General features: G+C 41.5%; 1 protein-coding gene across 1 annotated transcript in view; it reads right to left on the bottom strand.

Moving 5' to 3' along the window:
• LOC133561239 (forkhead box protein P2-like) overlaps positions 1 to 14,512 on the bottom strand; it is a 289,077-nt gene that overhangs the window by 57,666 nt on the left and 216,899 nt on the right. The window contains 3 exon segments of the mRNA XM_061914578.1: positions 3,346 to 3,694; positions 9,508 to 9,688; positions 11,809 to 11,898. Coding sequence (XP_061770562.1) covers positions 3,346 to 3,694; positions 9,508 to 9,688; positions 11,809 to 11,898 — 620 coding nt within the window.

The following is a 14,512-nucleotide window of genomic DNA, read 5'->3' as shown; positions in this document are numbered from 1 at the left end:
TTGGCTTTTAACACTAAGTGAGTTGTGTGGTCTTCTCTGTTTTGTTTTTTCATTTTGATTTCTATTTATTGTTTTAACTGGTTTTACCCTTTAAAAGAGTTTTTAATCATATGTATTTATTTTTTAAGTATTTTTATATTGGTTTTATTTTTCATTCAGTCATTGGTGGAGCTAAGGATATTTGAATATTGTTTTTCATATTGTTGTACAGCACTTTGGAAACATTTATATTGTTTAAATGTGCTATAGCAGGGGTCAGCAACCTTTTTGAAAGCAAGAACTACTTCTTGGGTTCTGATTAATGCAAAGGGCTACCAGTTTGATACACACTTTAAAAAAAATGGCCAGAAATAGCCAATTTGCTCAATTTACCTTTAACAAATAAATCTATATACATATTTAAAAAAATGGGTATTTCTGTCTGTCATTCCGTCATACATTTTTTTTCCTTTTACGGAAGGTTTTTTGTCGAAAATAAATGATGAAAAAAATCACTTGATTGAACGGTTTATAAGAGGAGAAAACAGGAAAAAAAAAACATTTCATTTTGAAACAGTTTATCTTCAAATTCGACTCTTTAAAATTCAAAATTCAAACGAAAAAAATAAGAGAAAAACTAGCTAATTGGAATCTTTTCGTAAAAAAAAAAAATAATTTTGATGACATGTTTTAAATAGGTTAAAATCCAATCTGCATTTTGTTCGAATATATAACAAATTGGACCAAGATATATTTCTAACAAAGACAAATCGTTATTTCTTATAGATTTTCCAGAACAAAAATTTGAAATAAAATTCAAATTTGATTCTAAATATTTTCTAGATTTGCGGGAATATTTTTTTAATTTATTTTAATCTTATGAAATCAAATGAAGAATTAAAATAAGATGTATTTATTATTCTTTACAATTAAAAAAAAATTCTTGAACATTGATTTCAATTGTCAGGAAAGAAGAGGAAGGAATTTAAAAGGAAAAAAGGTATATGTGATTAAAAATCCAAATTCATTTTTAAGGTTGTATTTTTTCTCTAAAATTGTCTTTCTGAAAGTTTTAAGAAGCCAAGTAAAAAAATCAATGAATTTATTTCAACAAGTGAAGACCAAGTCTTTAAAATATTTTCTTGGATTTTCTAATTCTATTTGAGTTTTTTCTCTCTTAGAATCAAAAATGCTAGTAAATAAATACAATTCAAAAACTAGAGGCAGCTCACTGGTAAGTGCTGCTATTTGAGCTATTTTTAGAACAGGCCAGCGGGCGACTCATCTGGTCCTTACGGGCGACCTGGTTGGTGACCCCTGTGCTGTAAAATTAAAGTGGATTTGAATTGATTTGGATGAATATTTGAGTGGGGCCCCGGGCCCCTTTTGTAGTGCAAAAGTGGGCCCCGAGGTAAAAAAGGTCACGACACCCTGATTGGTTGAACGCCCTGCAGGAATACCCGTCCTGTTGTGGTATTTGTCCAAATAAGGTATAAGTCAGTGGTTCTCAAATGGGGGTACTTGAAGGTATGCCAAGGGGTACCAGACATTTTTTTTTTAATATTCTAAAAATAGCAACAAAGCAAAAATCCTTTACAAATATATTTATTGAATAATACTTCAACAAAATATGAATGTAAGTTCATCAACTGTGGAAAGAAATGCAACAATGCAATATTCAGTGTTGACATCTAGATTTTTTGTGGACATGTTCCATAAATATTGATGTTGAAGATTCTTGAATCCAGATTCCAATCCCCAAAGAGGGAACTTTAAGTTGATGATTACTTCTATGTGGAGAAATCTTTATTTATCATTGAATCACTTGTTTATTTTCAACAAGTTTTTACTTATTTTTATATCTTTTTTCCAGAAAGACCACTACAAATGAGCAATATTTTGCACTGTTACACAATTTAATAAATCACAAACTGATGACATAGTGCTGTATTTTACTTCTTTATCTCTTTTTTTCAACCAAAAATGCTCTGGTTAGGGGGTACTTGAATTAAAAAAAGTGTTCACAGGGGGTACATCACTGAAAAAAGGTTGAGAACCACTGGTATAAGCCACGCCCCCAAGTAGGATCGTGTCATGAATGTGTCCCTAATGTTGTGTCCAGAGCCACGCTGAAAACCGACGAGCGGGAATTAAACATTCCGCTTACTCGGCTAAATTCAGCCGCCGTCCCGTCTTGTGAGAATGCTGCGGAAAAAGGCTTCCGAGTACAAAAAATAAATAAATCTGGACAGCCATATTATTTTTCATCAGAAGATTAACTTTGAAAGTTTCAACAATAAGTTTCCTCAGTTCTTGAGTGTTGTTAAAAGAAAAGGTGATGTAACACAGTGGTGAACATGCCCTTTCCCAACTACTTTGGCACGTGTTGCAGCCATGAAATTCTATGTTAATTATTATCTGCAAAAAAAAAATAAAGTTTATGAGTTTGAACATGAAATATGTTGTCTTTGTAGCATATTCAACTGAATATGGCTTGAAAAGGATTTGCAAATCATTGTATTCTGTTTATATTTACATCCAACACCATTTCCCAACTCGTATGGAAACTGGGTTTGTACAAAAAAAATAATTTTTTCATCAGAAGATTAACTTTGAACGCAGCAAAATAAGTCCTGACCTCGCCAAGAAAGCACATCCTATTAGAGAAGGCAGTTGAACCCCTTTAGGCGGGTGTGTGTGTGTGTGTGTGTGTGTGTGTGTGTGTGTGTGTGTGTGTGGGGGGGGTCGCCCGCCATCGATCCACGGCGTGTTCGTAAGCAGCGCTCCTGACAACAACGCCTCTCGTTCGATCATTGCGAGACGCCGCCCGCGCCCGACCCCCGGGACGCGATAAAAAAGTGCTTTTCCCTCCTTCTCTTCCTCTTTCGAGCAGCAGCGCGGCGATAGCATCTACTGTCAACCAATTACACGGCACTTCCACCTCCAAGCATGCACGCCGCCACCTTATTATAATATCGCCCGAGTAAAGCCTTTGAATAATGCATCCGGCCGCCGTGTGAACAGTCGGGTGTTGTGGGGCGGGCGGTAAAAGACGCCATCACGAGGATAAACATCCTGGAAACGCCACTCAAGGCATCATGTATTCTGTTTACACGACACGCCAAGCCGGGAAGGTAATTTTCAAACGGCAGAAAGCGCTAAATACTTAATGCACAAGGTTGTCTGGCGGCATGTGTTGTGTTTGATATCCGCGCTCAAACTAACTGCGCTCCTCCGGGAGGCGTTTTTTTAAGTTGTTGTGCACGGAAAGAAAGCATTAAAGAAATAAACATCTTGTTTTGCTTGTAGTTAACAAGGCGGCGGCTTTGAGCGGGGAACAAACAAGTCTTCTGTTCCATGTTTTACCTTTCCCGCTCTCTTTCCCGCTCGCGCTCTCGTCTGTGGTTGAGCATGGGCGACTGTCCGTTGACGATGGAGTGGTGCGAGATGGGCGGCGACGCTTTGGCAGGGTTGCAGGAGGAGGAGGTAGTCGTCATGGAGTTGTTGTTGCTGTTGTTGTGGTTGCTGTTGTTGGTGGTGGATAGGTCGAGGCCGCCGCTGCCCGCGTTGCCGCTGCTGACGCCGTGCTTGATGCCGTTGTCCTCCATGGCGTGGCCGCCGCCGCCGCCACCACCGCCACCACCTCCGCCGCCTCCGCCTCCGACCCCGGTCACGTCCTTCCATAACTGCTGGAGCTCTGCGGGGCTCAGGCCAGCTTCAGAACAACACAGGACAAACACATTGAGTCATAAAAGACATTTGTGGTCTGTAGGCTGAGGTCAAAATGGTAAAGGATGAACTTCCTCGATGTTCAATACTTGGTAGCAAGATGAAAAATAAACTGAACCAATGTAGTGTGGAACCTCGATTTACAAACGCCTGGATTTGGGACTTTTATGGTTTACAAACTTGTAGATTGCGCTAAATGTTAGGGGTGTCAAAACAACAATATATCAAAGGAAATGTAATAATAATGATAATAATAATGAACTTGTAACGCACTTTTTTTTGGACTACAATGTGCAATAATGTTATATGTATGTGTGTATATATATTCATATGCATGCATATATGCATCCGTGTGGCTATATGTACATATACATAGATATATCTCTCATCTCTATCTTTTTTTTTTTTTACAATTTATATTACCATATTGTATATGCGGCTTAAAATGCTTCAAAGTGCAAGTTAAAGCTCTACTATGCAAAGCGAAAGCCATTTATCAACAACATCCAGAAACGCTGATCTGTAATTTGACCCCCTTAACATGCTTCAAAACTCACCAAATTTTACACACACATCGGGACTAGCGAACATTGCCATCTAATAAAAAACCAAACCCCAAAAGTCAAAATTGCGCTCCAGCGCCCCCTAGGAAAAAACCCAGACAGAACTGCTTGTAACTTCTGTTAGGAATGTCGTAGAGACATGAAACAAAGACCTCTATGTAGGTCTGACTTAGACCAGGGCTTGGCAGCGGCCAAAGGCGGACCCGACCAACGCTGCATGCAGCTTTAATGTTAATTTGATATTGCCTAAGGGGCCAAATTAAATTTGACACCCATGCACTAAGTGATGCTTATTTGTAAGGATTATTAATCAATTAAAATAAAAATCAATTTTAAAAAATATATATATATATATATTTTTAATAAAAATATTTATAACTTGGATTTATATCGCGCTTTTCTAAACACTCAAAGCGCTCACAGAGAAGTTGGAACCCATCATTCATTCACACCTGGTGGTGGTAAGCTACATCAGTAGCCACAGCTGCCCTGGGGTAGACTGACGGAAGCGTGGCTGCCAGTTTGCGCCTCCGACCACCACCAATCATTCATTCACCAGTGTGAGCGGCACCGGGGGCAAGGGTGAAGTGTCCTGCCCAAGGACACAACGGCAGCCATTTTTTGGATGTGACTAGGTGGGAAGCGAACCTGCAACCCTCAGGTTTCTGGCCGGCCGCTCTACCCACTACAGCAGGGGTAGGGAAACTATGGCTCTAGAGTCAGTTGGGGCTCTTTTGATGACTGCATCTGGCTCTCAAGATAAATCTTAGCTGACATTGTTTAACACGATAAGTAATGAATAATTCATCCAATGCCCTTGACGCGAATCCCTTAAGGGTGATGGACAACTGGGCAGTGCCTGAAGAGCTGCAGCCCGCCACCGTAGCCCCCCACTCCCTCCCCTCTGTTGCAAGTCTGAAGATGTATGTATGTTGTGATACGTATATATGCTTTGCTATGGAGTTTTTTGTTTTCTCCCCATAGCTGTTCTGTGACCCTAAACACTGTTTGTTTGTCTAATCAAATCAATCAGTCAATCAACAAAGTTGTCTTGTACTTGGGCAATAACACCACTTACCTACCTACACTGCAAAAAGTCAGTGTTCAAAAACAAGAAAAAAAAAATACAAAAATGAGGGGTATTTTACTAAAACTAAGCAAAATTATCTGCCAATAAAACAAGAAAATTTGGCTTGTCAAGACTTTTCAAAACAAGTCAAATTAGCTAACTTCAATGAAGCCAAAAATACCTTAAAATAAGTATCTTCTCACTAATAACAAGTGCACTACTATACGAGTACGTATTTTCTATTGTTTCATTGAAAATAAAACGGCAGTCTATTTGGCTGTCATCTGTTTTAATATGAGAAACAATTGTGTCAAAGTCATGATTTTGTTTTACGTTCTTAAAATAAGAAATTCTTACTTTAAAAAGTAGTTTTATACTTGTGTTGATGACACAGCTTTGCAACATTTGATATTCTAGTTTCAAGCATGTTGTAGTCAATATAGGTCATCAAATCTCAGCTACAAGCTGTAATATCTTATTGAGATCATTTAGGACCATCCATCCATCCATCCATCTTTTTCCGCTTATCCGAGGTCGGGTCGCGGGGGCAGCAGCCTAAGCAAAGAAGCCCAGACTTCCCTCTCTCCAGCCACTTCGTCCAGCTCTTCCCGGGGGATCCCGAGGCGTTCCCAGGCCAGCCGGGAGACATAGTCTTCCCAACGTGTCCTGGGTCTTCCCCGTGGCCTCCTACCGGTCGGACGTGCCCTAAACACCTCCCTAGGGAGGCGTTCAGGTGGCATCCTGACCAGATGCCCGAACCACCTCATCTGGCTCCTCTCCATATGGAGAGCAGCGGCTTTACTTTGAGTTCCTCCCGGATGGCAGAGCTTCTCACCCTATCTCTAAGGGAGAGACCCGCCACCCGGTGGAGGAAACTCATTTGGGCTGCTTGTACCTGTGATCTTATCCTTTCGGTCATGACCCAAAGCTCATGACCATAGGTGAGGATGGGAACGTAGATCGACCGGTAAATTGAGAGCTTTGCCTTCCGGCTCAGGTCCTTCTTCACCACAACGGATCAGTACAACGTCCGCATTACTGAAGACGCCGCACCGATCCGCCTGTCGATCTCACCATCCACTCTTCCCTCACTCGTGAACAAGACTCCTAGGTACTTGAACTCCTCCACTTGGGGCAGGGTCTCCTCCCCAACCCGGAGATGGCACTCCACCCTTTTCTGGGCGAGAACCATGGACTCGGACTTGGAGGTGCTGATTCTCATTCCGGTCGCTTCACACTCGGCTGCGAACCGATCCAGTGAGAGCTGAAGATCCCGGCCAGATGAAGCCATCAGGACCACATCATCTGCAAAAAGCAGAGACTTAATCCTGCGGTCACCAAACCGGAACCCCTCAACGCCTTGACTGCGCCTAGAAATTCTGTCCATAAAAGTTATGAACAGAATCGGTGACAAAGGACAGCCTTGGCGGAGTCCAACCCTCACTGGAAACGTGTCCGACTTACTGCCGGCAATGCGGACCAAGCCCTGGCACTAATCGTATAGGGACCTAAACACTTAAAACAACATTTAGGACCTAAACACTTAAAACAAGTATAAAATCTTATGTATGGCCGCGCAAGTCCCGGGATGCCCAAAATGTCCATAACACACCCAGTCGAGTCCCATGGGGAGGGGGGATGAAAGTTGTAAAAGTCAGCAAAAGTCCCAAAAATGTTCAAAATACCTACACAGGTTCGAGTCCCACAAGTTCTGCCGCCGGCTGGGATGCCCAAAATGTCCAAAACGCGCCCAGCAAAGTCCCACGGAGAGGTGGGGAGAAAAGTGAGAAAAGTCGGTGAAATGTTCAAAAGTCCCACCCGGGTTCGAGTGTGCACTCAAACTCAAACTCGAACCCGGTTGGGACTCGAACCTTGGTAGGTATTTAGAAAATGTTGTGGGACTTTTTGCCGACTTTTTCTAATTTTTTCCCCCCTACTTCCCGTGGGACTTTGCTCGGTGCGTTTTGGAAATGTTTTGTATCCCAGGACTTGTGTGTCCGGCGGCGGGACTTGTGGGACTGGAACCCGGGGAGGTATTTTGGACACAATTGGGACTTTTGAACATTTTGGCCGCCTTTTCCCCCTCTTCCTGTGCACCATTGCTGGGTGTGTTTTGGACACTTGGACAAAAACAGTTTAAAGCATATTTAACCCAAAATAGGTTATAAAATGTGGGAAACAAGCTGTAATATCTTACTGAGATCATTTAGGAGCAAAACCCTTAAAACAAGTAAAAGACTAACATCAAATCTGCTTAGTGAGAAGAATTCTCTTATCAGACAGAAAATAAGCAAATATCACCCTTATTTGAGATATTTCATCTTACTTAGATTTCAGTATTTAGTGTACATAATTACGCTGGTGATCACAGTGTCAGAATATCCACTTTCTACCGCACATGTTCAAGAAGTCGCATTCATGATAAGAAATATTTGATTTATTATTGGTTAGCTTCAGAATAACAATATTATTAAAAAGAATAAGAGACCTACAATACTTGAAAAATGTTGGTCTTACTAAAGAAAATGCAGCCATTGTTCGAAACTATGATATGGCTCTCACGGAAATACATTTGAAAATATTTGGCTTTCATGGCTCTCTCAGCCAAAAAGGTTCCCGACCCAAATATATTTATATATTTAAACATATATACAGTATATATAAATATATATCAAACTATCCATTTTTCTACCGCTTGTCCCTTTCGGGGTCGTAGGGGCTGCATTCTGGCAGAAGGCGGTGTACACCCTGGACAAGTCGCCACCTCATCGCAGGGCCAACACACACACACACACATATATATATATAAATATACAGTGGGGCCAAAAAGTATTTAGTCAGCCAGCGATTGTGCAAGTTCTCCCACTTCAAATGATGACAGAGGTCTGTCATTTTCATCATAGGTACACTTCAACTGGGAGAGACAGAATGGGGAAAAAAAATTCTAGGAATTTTAAAGAATTTATTTGTAAATGATGGTGGAAAATAAGTATTTGGTCAACCATTCAAAGGAGGTTTTGGCTCAAAATCTCACGATACATGGCCCCATTCATTCTTTCCTTAACACGGATCAATCGTCCTGTCCCCTTAGCAGAAAAACAGCCCCAAAGCATGATGTTTCCACCCCCATGCTTCACAGTAGGTATGGTGTTCTTGGGATGCAACTCAGTATTCTTCTTCCTCCAAACACCACCAGTTGAGTTTATAGCAAAAAGTTCTATTTTGGTTTCATCTGACCACATGACATTCTCCCAATCCTCTGCTGTATCATCCATGTATCAATTTTGGTATAAACTCAACTCCTCGTGTTTGGAGGAAGAAGAATACTTAGTTGGATCCCAAGAACACCATACCTACTGTGAAGCATGGGAGTGGAAACATCATGCCCTCTTTGAAACACGATCTTTCGAAATGATGGCTGCATAATACACTGTACTTTGTGTGTGTGGTCCAATCCAACCGTGCTCGCTTGACCGCTCTGTTCCATAGTAAAGCTTCACCGTCATCTTTCGGGAATGTAAACAATGAAACGCCGGCTGTGTTTGTTTTGCTAAAGGCGGCCGCAATACACCGCTTCCCAACTACAGCTTTCTTCTTTGACGTCTCCATTATTCATTGAACAAATTGCAAAAGATTCAGCAACACAGATGTCCATAATACTATGGAATTATGCGATGAAAAGAGACGACTTATAGCTGTGAACGGTGACGTCACGCATTGTAGAGGACATTTTAGCATGAAATTTAAAATTGCAATTTAGTAAAGTAAAGCGGCCGTATTGGCATGTGTTGCAATGTTAATATTTCATCATTGATATATAAACTATCAGACTGCGTGGTCGCTAGTAGTGGCTTTCAGTAGGTCTTTAAGTGTGCAGATAATAGCACAGCCATGTGTGTAATGGTTGGGGAGTGGAAGAGTTATGTTGTTACGTCGCTGTTAGCAAAAGAAGGTAAACAACTGCAAGAAGCAGTGATGGAGTGGAAGGAAACAGGAAGACAGGAGCAAAGACGGCTTTAAAAGACGATCACGCTGCAGACGGACGAGCATACCGATGAGGACAACGCAAACAGAAGAGATGTATAAAGAGATAACACGGGAGCGACACAGGTGAATACCAATGAGGTGAAACAAAAGCGAGGTTTTTTTTCCTCAGCGCCCACTTACCTGAGGGGGGCAGTGTCTGTCCGGGCAGGGCAGCCTGGCCGGGGGCGGGCCCGGGCAGGGAGAGCAGGCCCTGCCGCTGCATGTTGAGCAGGTGCTGCTGCTGCTGGAGCTGCTGCATTTGCAGGAGCTGCTGCTGGAAGACGAGCTGCTGGGCGGCCAGTTGCTGCTGCTGCTGCTGTTGCTGCAGCCGAGGAGAAGAGGGAGACAACATGGACCGTTAACCAGAGAGGGAGAAGTCCACCACGACTCATCTTAGCTTGCAACAGTGACAAGAATATGACGGATTTAAGTTCCAGTTGAAGTTGAAGTACACACTAGGTGTGGTGAAATGATTCTCTGCATTTGACCCTGGGAGGTGAGAGGAGGAGCAGTGGGCATGACATCTTTTTATTGGCATATTCAGGATCACTTTTGTGCACCATTCAAAACAGTTATAATGAAATATAATACAATAAAATGATCTTGTTTTAATTTTTTTCCTTATACTGTATACATTGAGCGGTGTACAAAAATGATCCAGAATATGACAACAACAAAAAATATTTATACATATTTATTGATCATTTTTTTATCATTTTGTATTAAAATGAGACTTGCATAAAAAATAATAAATACAATATATGTATATATATATTTTTTTAAATTATTAAAAATAATAATTAAAATTAAATACATATATATATATACATATATATATATATATATATATAATTTTAATTATTTTTTATTATTTATTTTAATTTATTATTTTTTTATTTATTATTATATTTAATTTTAATTATTATTTTTATACAAGTCCCATTTTAATATAAAACGATTACTACACAAAATGATCAATAAATTATTTTTGTTGTTGTTGTCATACTCTGGATCATTTTTGTACAACCCTCAATGTATACAGTATAAGGAAATACAAATAAAACATATAATTTTTATTCTAATTCATTTTTTTCATACAAGTCCAATTTATATATAAAACTATCCATCCATCCATCTTCTACCGCTTATTCCCTTTGGGGTAACGGGGGGTGCTGGTGCCTATCTCAGATACAATCGAGCGGAAGGCTGTTTACACCCTGGACAAGTCGCCAACTCATATATAAAACTATTATTACACAAAATTATCATAAAATCACACAATTTTTTGGGTCATATTCTGGATAATATTTGTACACCACTCAAAATGTATACAGTTATAGTGAAATACAATGAAATATTTTTATTTTTCTTTTAAATATTTTTCATACAAGTCCCATTTATAAATTTTAAACTATTACTACACTAAATTATCAATAGATTACAATATATTTGTGTCATAATCTGGATCGTTTTTTGTACACAACTCAAATTATTATATTTATGTTAGATTTAAGTGAATTCTTACTATTATTATTTTTCCTTTTTTTAATATAAGAAGGAAGTTGTAAAATTATCACTTAATTTATAATACAATAATAATTTAAATATAATATAATGGTAATATAATATAATAAATAAATGAAATTACTATTAATCAAATAAAATGTCTATGTTTATTAAGTTTTTATAAATAGTTGGACAAAGTCCCTGTTTGTGTAATAGGGGGAGGAGGAGGAGGCACACCCCCCTACACAAGTCAAATTATTATATTTATGTTAGATTTAAGTGAATTCTTAGTATTATTATTTTTCTTTTTTTAATATAAAAAGAAAGTTGTAACATTATCACTTAATTTATAATAAATTAACAATAATAAATATACAATAATAATAATATAATAAATAAATGAAATTACTATTAATCAAATAAAATGTCTATGTTTATTAAGTTTTTATAAATAGTTGGACAAAGTCCCTGTTTGTGTAATGGGGGGAGGAGGAGGAGGCACCCCCCCCTGCCAAACAGGCTGCATAATGGAGTGATGCAGGTGATACCATCCCGCCTCCTCTGGAGAAATAAAGGAGCAATTTCTATTCTGACGGCTGGAAAAATAAAACAATTGACAAATCCAAACAGCAACAAAGCCGCCGGGAGGTCACAGGCGGGCTTCCATAACAGCCTCCTTGAAAGTATGTTCCCGTGTATTTTGGTCTGATTAATTTCACGTGGAGCAAAACAAACATGGCCGTGCTCGCCTTCTCTTCTCCGTGATGAGACAGCGTGGAGCGTCTGCCTGTCAAGGTGTCATCTCTGAGTGACACGCGGCCTGACTCCAGCAACGCCGACCACACTGTGTGTGTCCACACAACCCGCTAATGCTCCAAAAAACACTTCCTTGGCTGAACTGTTGGAGTAAAAACAAAAAACAACAAGACACTTTACCTCTTTAGCTTGCTTGCCAGGGTGTTGCTGCTGGAGGAGCTGAAGATGAAGCTGCTCCTGCTGCTTCTTGTAGAACTCCTGCAGGTGTTGCTGCACAAAGACACCTCGGTATTAGTGCACACTGCACTAAACATGCACTTTTCATTGCATACACAATTCCATTTTTCAATTATTAAAGGCCGACTGCAATCAGATGTTCTTATTTAAACGGGGATAGCAGCTCCATTCTATGTGTCATACTTCATCATTTTGCTATATTTTTGCTGAAAGGATTTAGTAGAGAACCATCCATCCATCCAACCATCATCTTCCGCTTATCCGAGGTCGGGTCGCGGGGGCAGCAGCCTAAGCAGGGAAACCCGAGGCGTTCCCAGGCCAGCCGGGAGACATAGTCTTCCCAACGTGTCCTGGGTCTTCCCCGTGGCCTCCTACCGGTTGGACGTGCCCTAAACACCTCCCTAGGGAGGCGTTCGGGTGGCATCCTGACCAGATCCCCGAACCACCTCATCTGGCTCCTCTCCATGTGGAGGAGCAGCGGCTTTACTTTGAGTTCCTCCCGGATGACAGAGCTTCTCACCCTATCTCTAAGGGAGAGACCCGCCACCCGGTGGAGGAAACTCATTTGGGCCGCTTGTACCCGTGATCTTGTCCTTTCGGTCATGACCCAAAGCTCATGACCATAGGTGAGGATGGGAACGTAGATCGACCGGTAAATTGAGAGCTTTGCCTTCCGGCTCAGCTCCTTCTTCACCACAACGGATCGGTACAACGTCCGCATTACTGAAGACGCCGCACCGATCCGCCTGTCGATCTCACCATCCACTCTTCCCTCACTCGTGAACAAGACTCCTAGGTACTTGAACTCCTCCACTTGGGGCAGGGTCTCCTCCCCAACCCGGAGATGGCACTCCACCCTTTTCCGGGCGAGAACCATGGACTCAGACTTGGAAGTGTTGATTCTCATTCTGGTCGCTTAACACACGGTTAAGAACTGATCCAGTGAGAGCTGAAGATCCCGGTCGGATGAAGCCATCAGGACCACATCATCTGCAAAAAGCAGACACCTAATCCTGCGGTCACCAAACCGGAACCCCTCAACGCCTTGACTGCGCCTAGAAAGAGAACATCGGCGATAAAGTTGGCAACGTTTGGTCGCTAATAAAAAAGCCTTGCCTGTACCGGAAGTACACAAAAGAAGAGCTCCTCACATCTGAACATTGTTTACAATCATGGCCACCAGCAACGAGGGCGTTTCGGACCGAGAAAGCGATGATTTCCCCATTAATTTGAGCGAGGATGAAAGATTTGTGGATGAGGAAAGTGAGAGTGAAGGACTAGAAAAAAAAAAAAAGAGGGCAGTGGGATCGATTCAGATAGGGAAGATGCCATGGCAGCCGTGGGGGTGGCAGGACCACTCGGCCAGGCCCAACCACGGCAAGGGATAGAGCCATACCGCTTTGAACCCGACGCTGACGGTGACGGTCAGGAGGACGCATATTGATCTTGGAGTAGCACACGACATAGATCGCCCTCAGAATACAGAATGGTAAAATGTTTTTTTATTAAAACACATAAAACACTGTACTTTGTGTGTGTGGTCCAATCCAACCGTGTTCGCTTGACATCTCTGTTCCATAGTCAAGCTTGACTGGCATCTTTCGGGAATGTAAACAATGAAACACCGACTGTGTTTCTGTTGCTAAAGCCGGCCGCAATACGCTGCCTCCCACCTACAGCTTTCTTCTTTGACGTCTCCATTGTTCATTGAACAAATTACAAAAGATTCAGCCTAGGTCTGTCTAGGTGGTAGCTTCATGGCATGGGGCTGCATGAGTGCTAAGTTACACTCAAGTTTTGTTCCTACAAAGGTATGCAACGTGATCAACTGGAATATTAGGGAAATGTAATCCTGGCGAGCCACGTCGTCCGTGGTATTGAGACGGATATGCCTAGCTTATAGTCAAGCATGGTGGGGATAGCCGGGTATATAGTATGCGCCTGCCTTGAATTACTGCCGGGTCAAACTCGCTTCGCAAAATAATTAGCGCATGCTAAGTATTACCGCCGGGTTATGAGTGACACTTCCCCGGTCATCATTTTCAAAATGGAGGAGGCTGATTTCAATCATTTGAAAATCGCACAAAGGGAAGAAGATTAAGAGCTATTCAGTAGGATTTAAGGTCCAAGCTATTGAATATGCTAAAAAGAACAGTAAGCAGCTATGTTTTATTAATATACCGTAGCTGCGTGTGTCAAATATGTGTCAATAAATGACTCCCGCCTCCTGGTGGTAGAGGGCGCTAGTGATCCTTCTTGCGACTACTCGGCTGCAGAAGAAGTGACAACGAGTGACGTGATATGTGCTATTGATTACCGTTATGCTAAAAAGAACAGTAAGCAGCTATATTTTTTTAATATACCTGTGGAGCCGACGGTCCAACAGGCAGGCAGGGCGTGCTGGAGCCCGGCCCAAGGTGGCGGGGAGGAGACGGCGAGTGAGCGGAGAGGAGGAGCGAAAGAGCGACCTGGACTTAGGTTTTATTGAAAAATAAACAAAGTCAAACAATGTCCTTCCTTGGTGGTCCTGGGAACCCGCAAGACGGCGGCTTGAGACCGTCTCAATACCGTAGCTGCGTGTGTCAAACATGAGTCATTAAATGACTCCCGCCTCCTAGTGGTAGAGGGCGCTAGTGATCCTTCTTGC

This window comes from Nerophis ophidion, linkage group LG10 (assembly GCF_033978795.1).
Source record: "Nerophis ophidion isolate RoL-2023_Sa linkage group LG10, RoL_Noph_v1.0, whole genome shotgun sequence".
NCBI classification, from domain to species: domain Eukaryota; kingdom Metazoa; phylum Chordata; class Actinopteri; order Syngnathiformes; family Syngnathidae; genus Nerophis; species Nerophis ophidion.
This window is presented reverse-complemented; position numbering and strand designations above follow the sequence as displayed.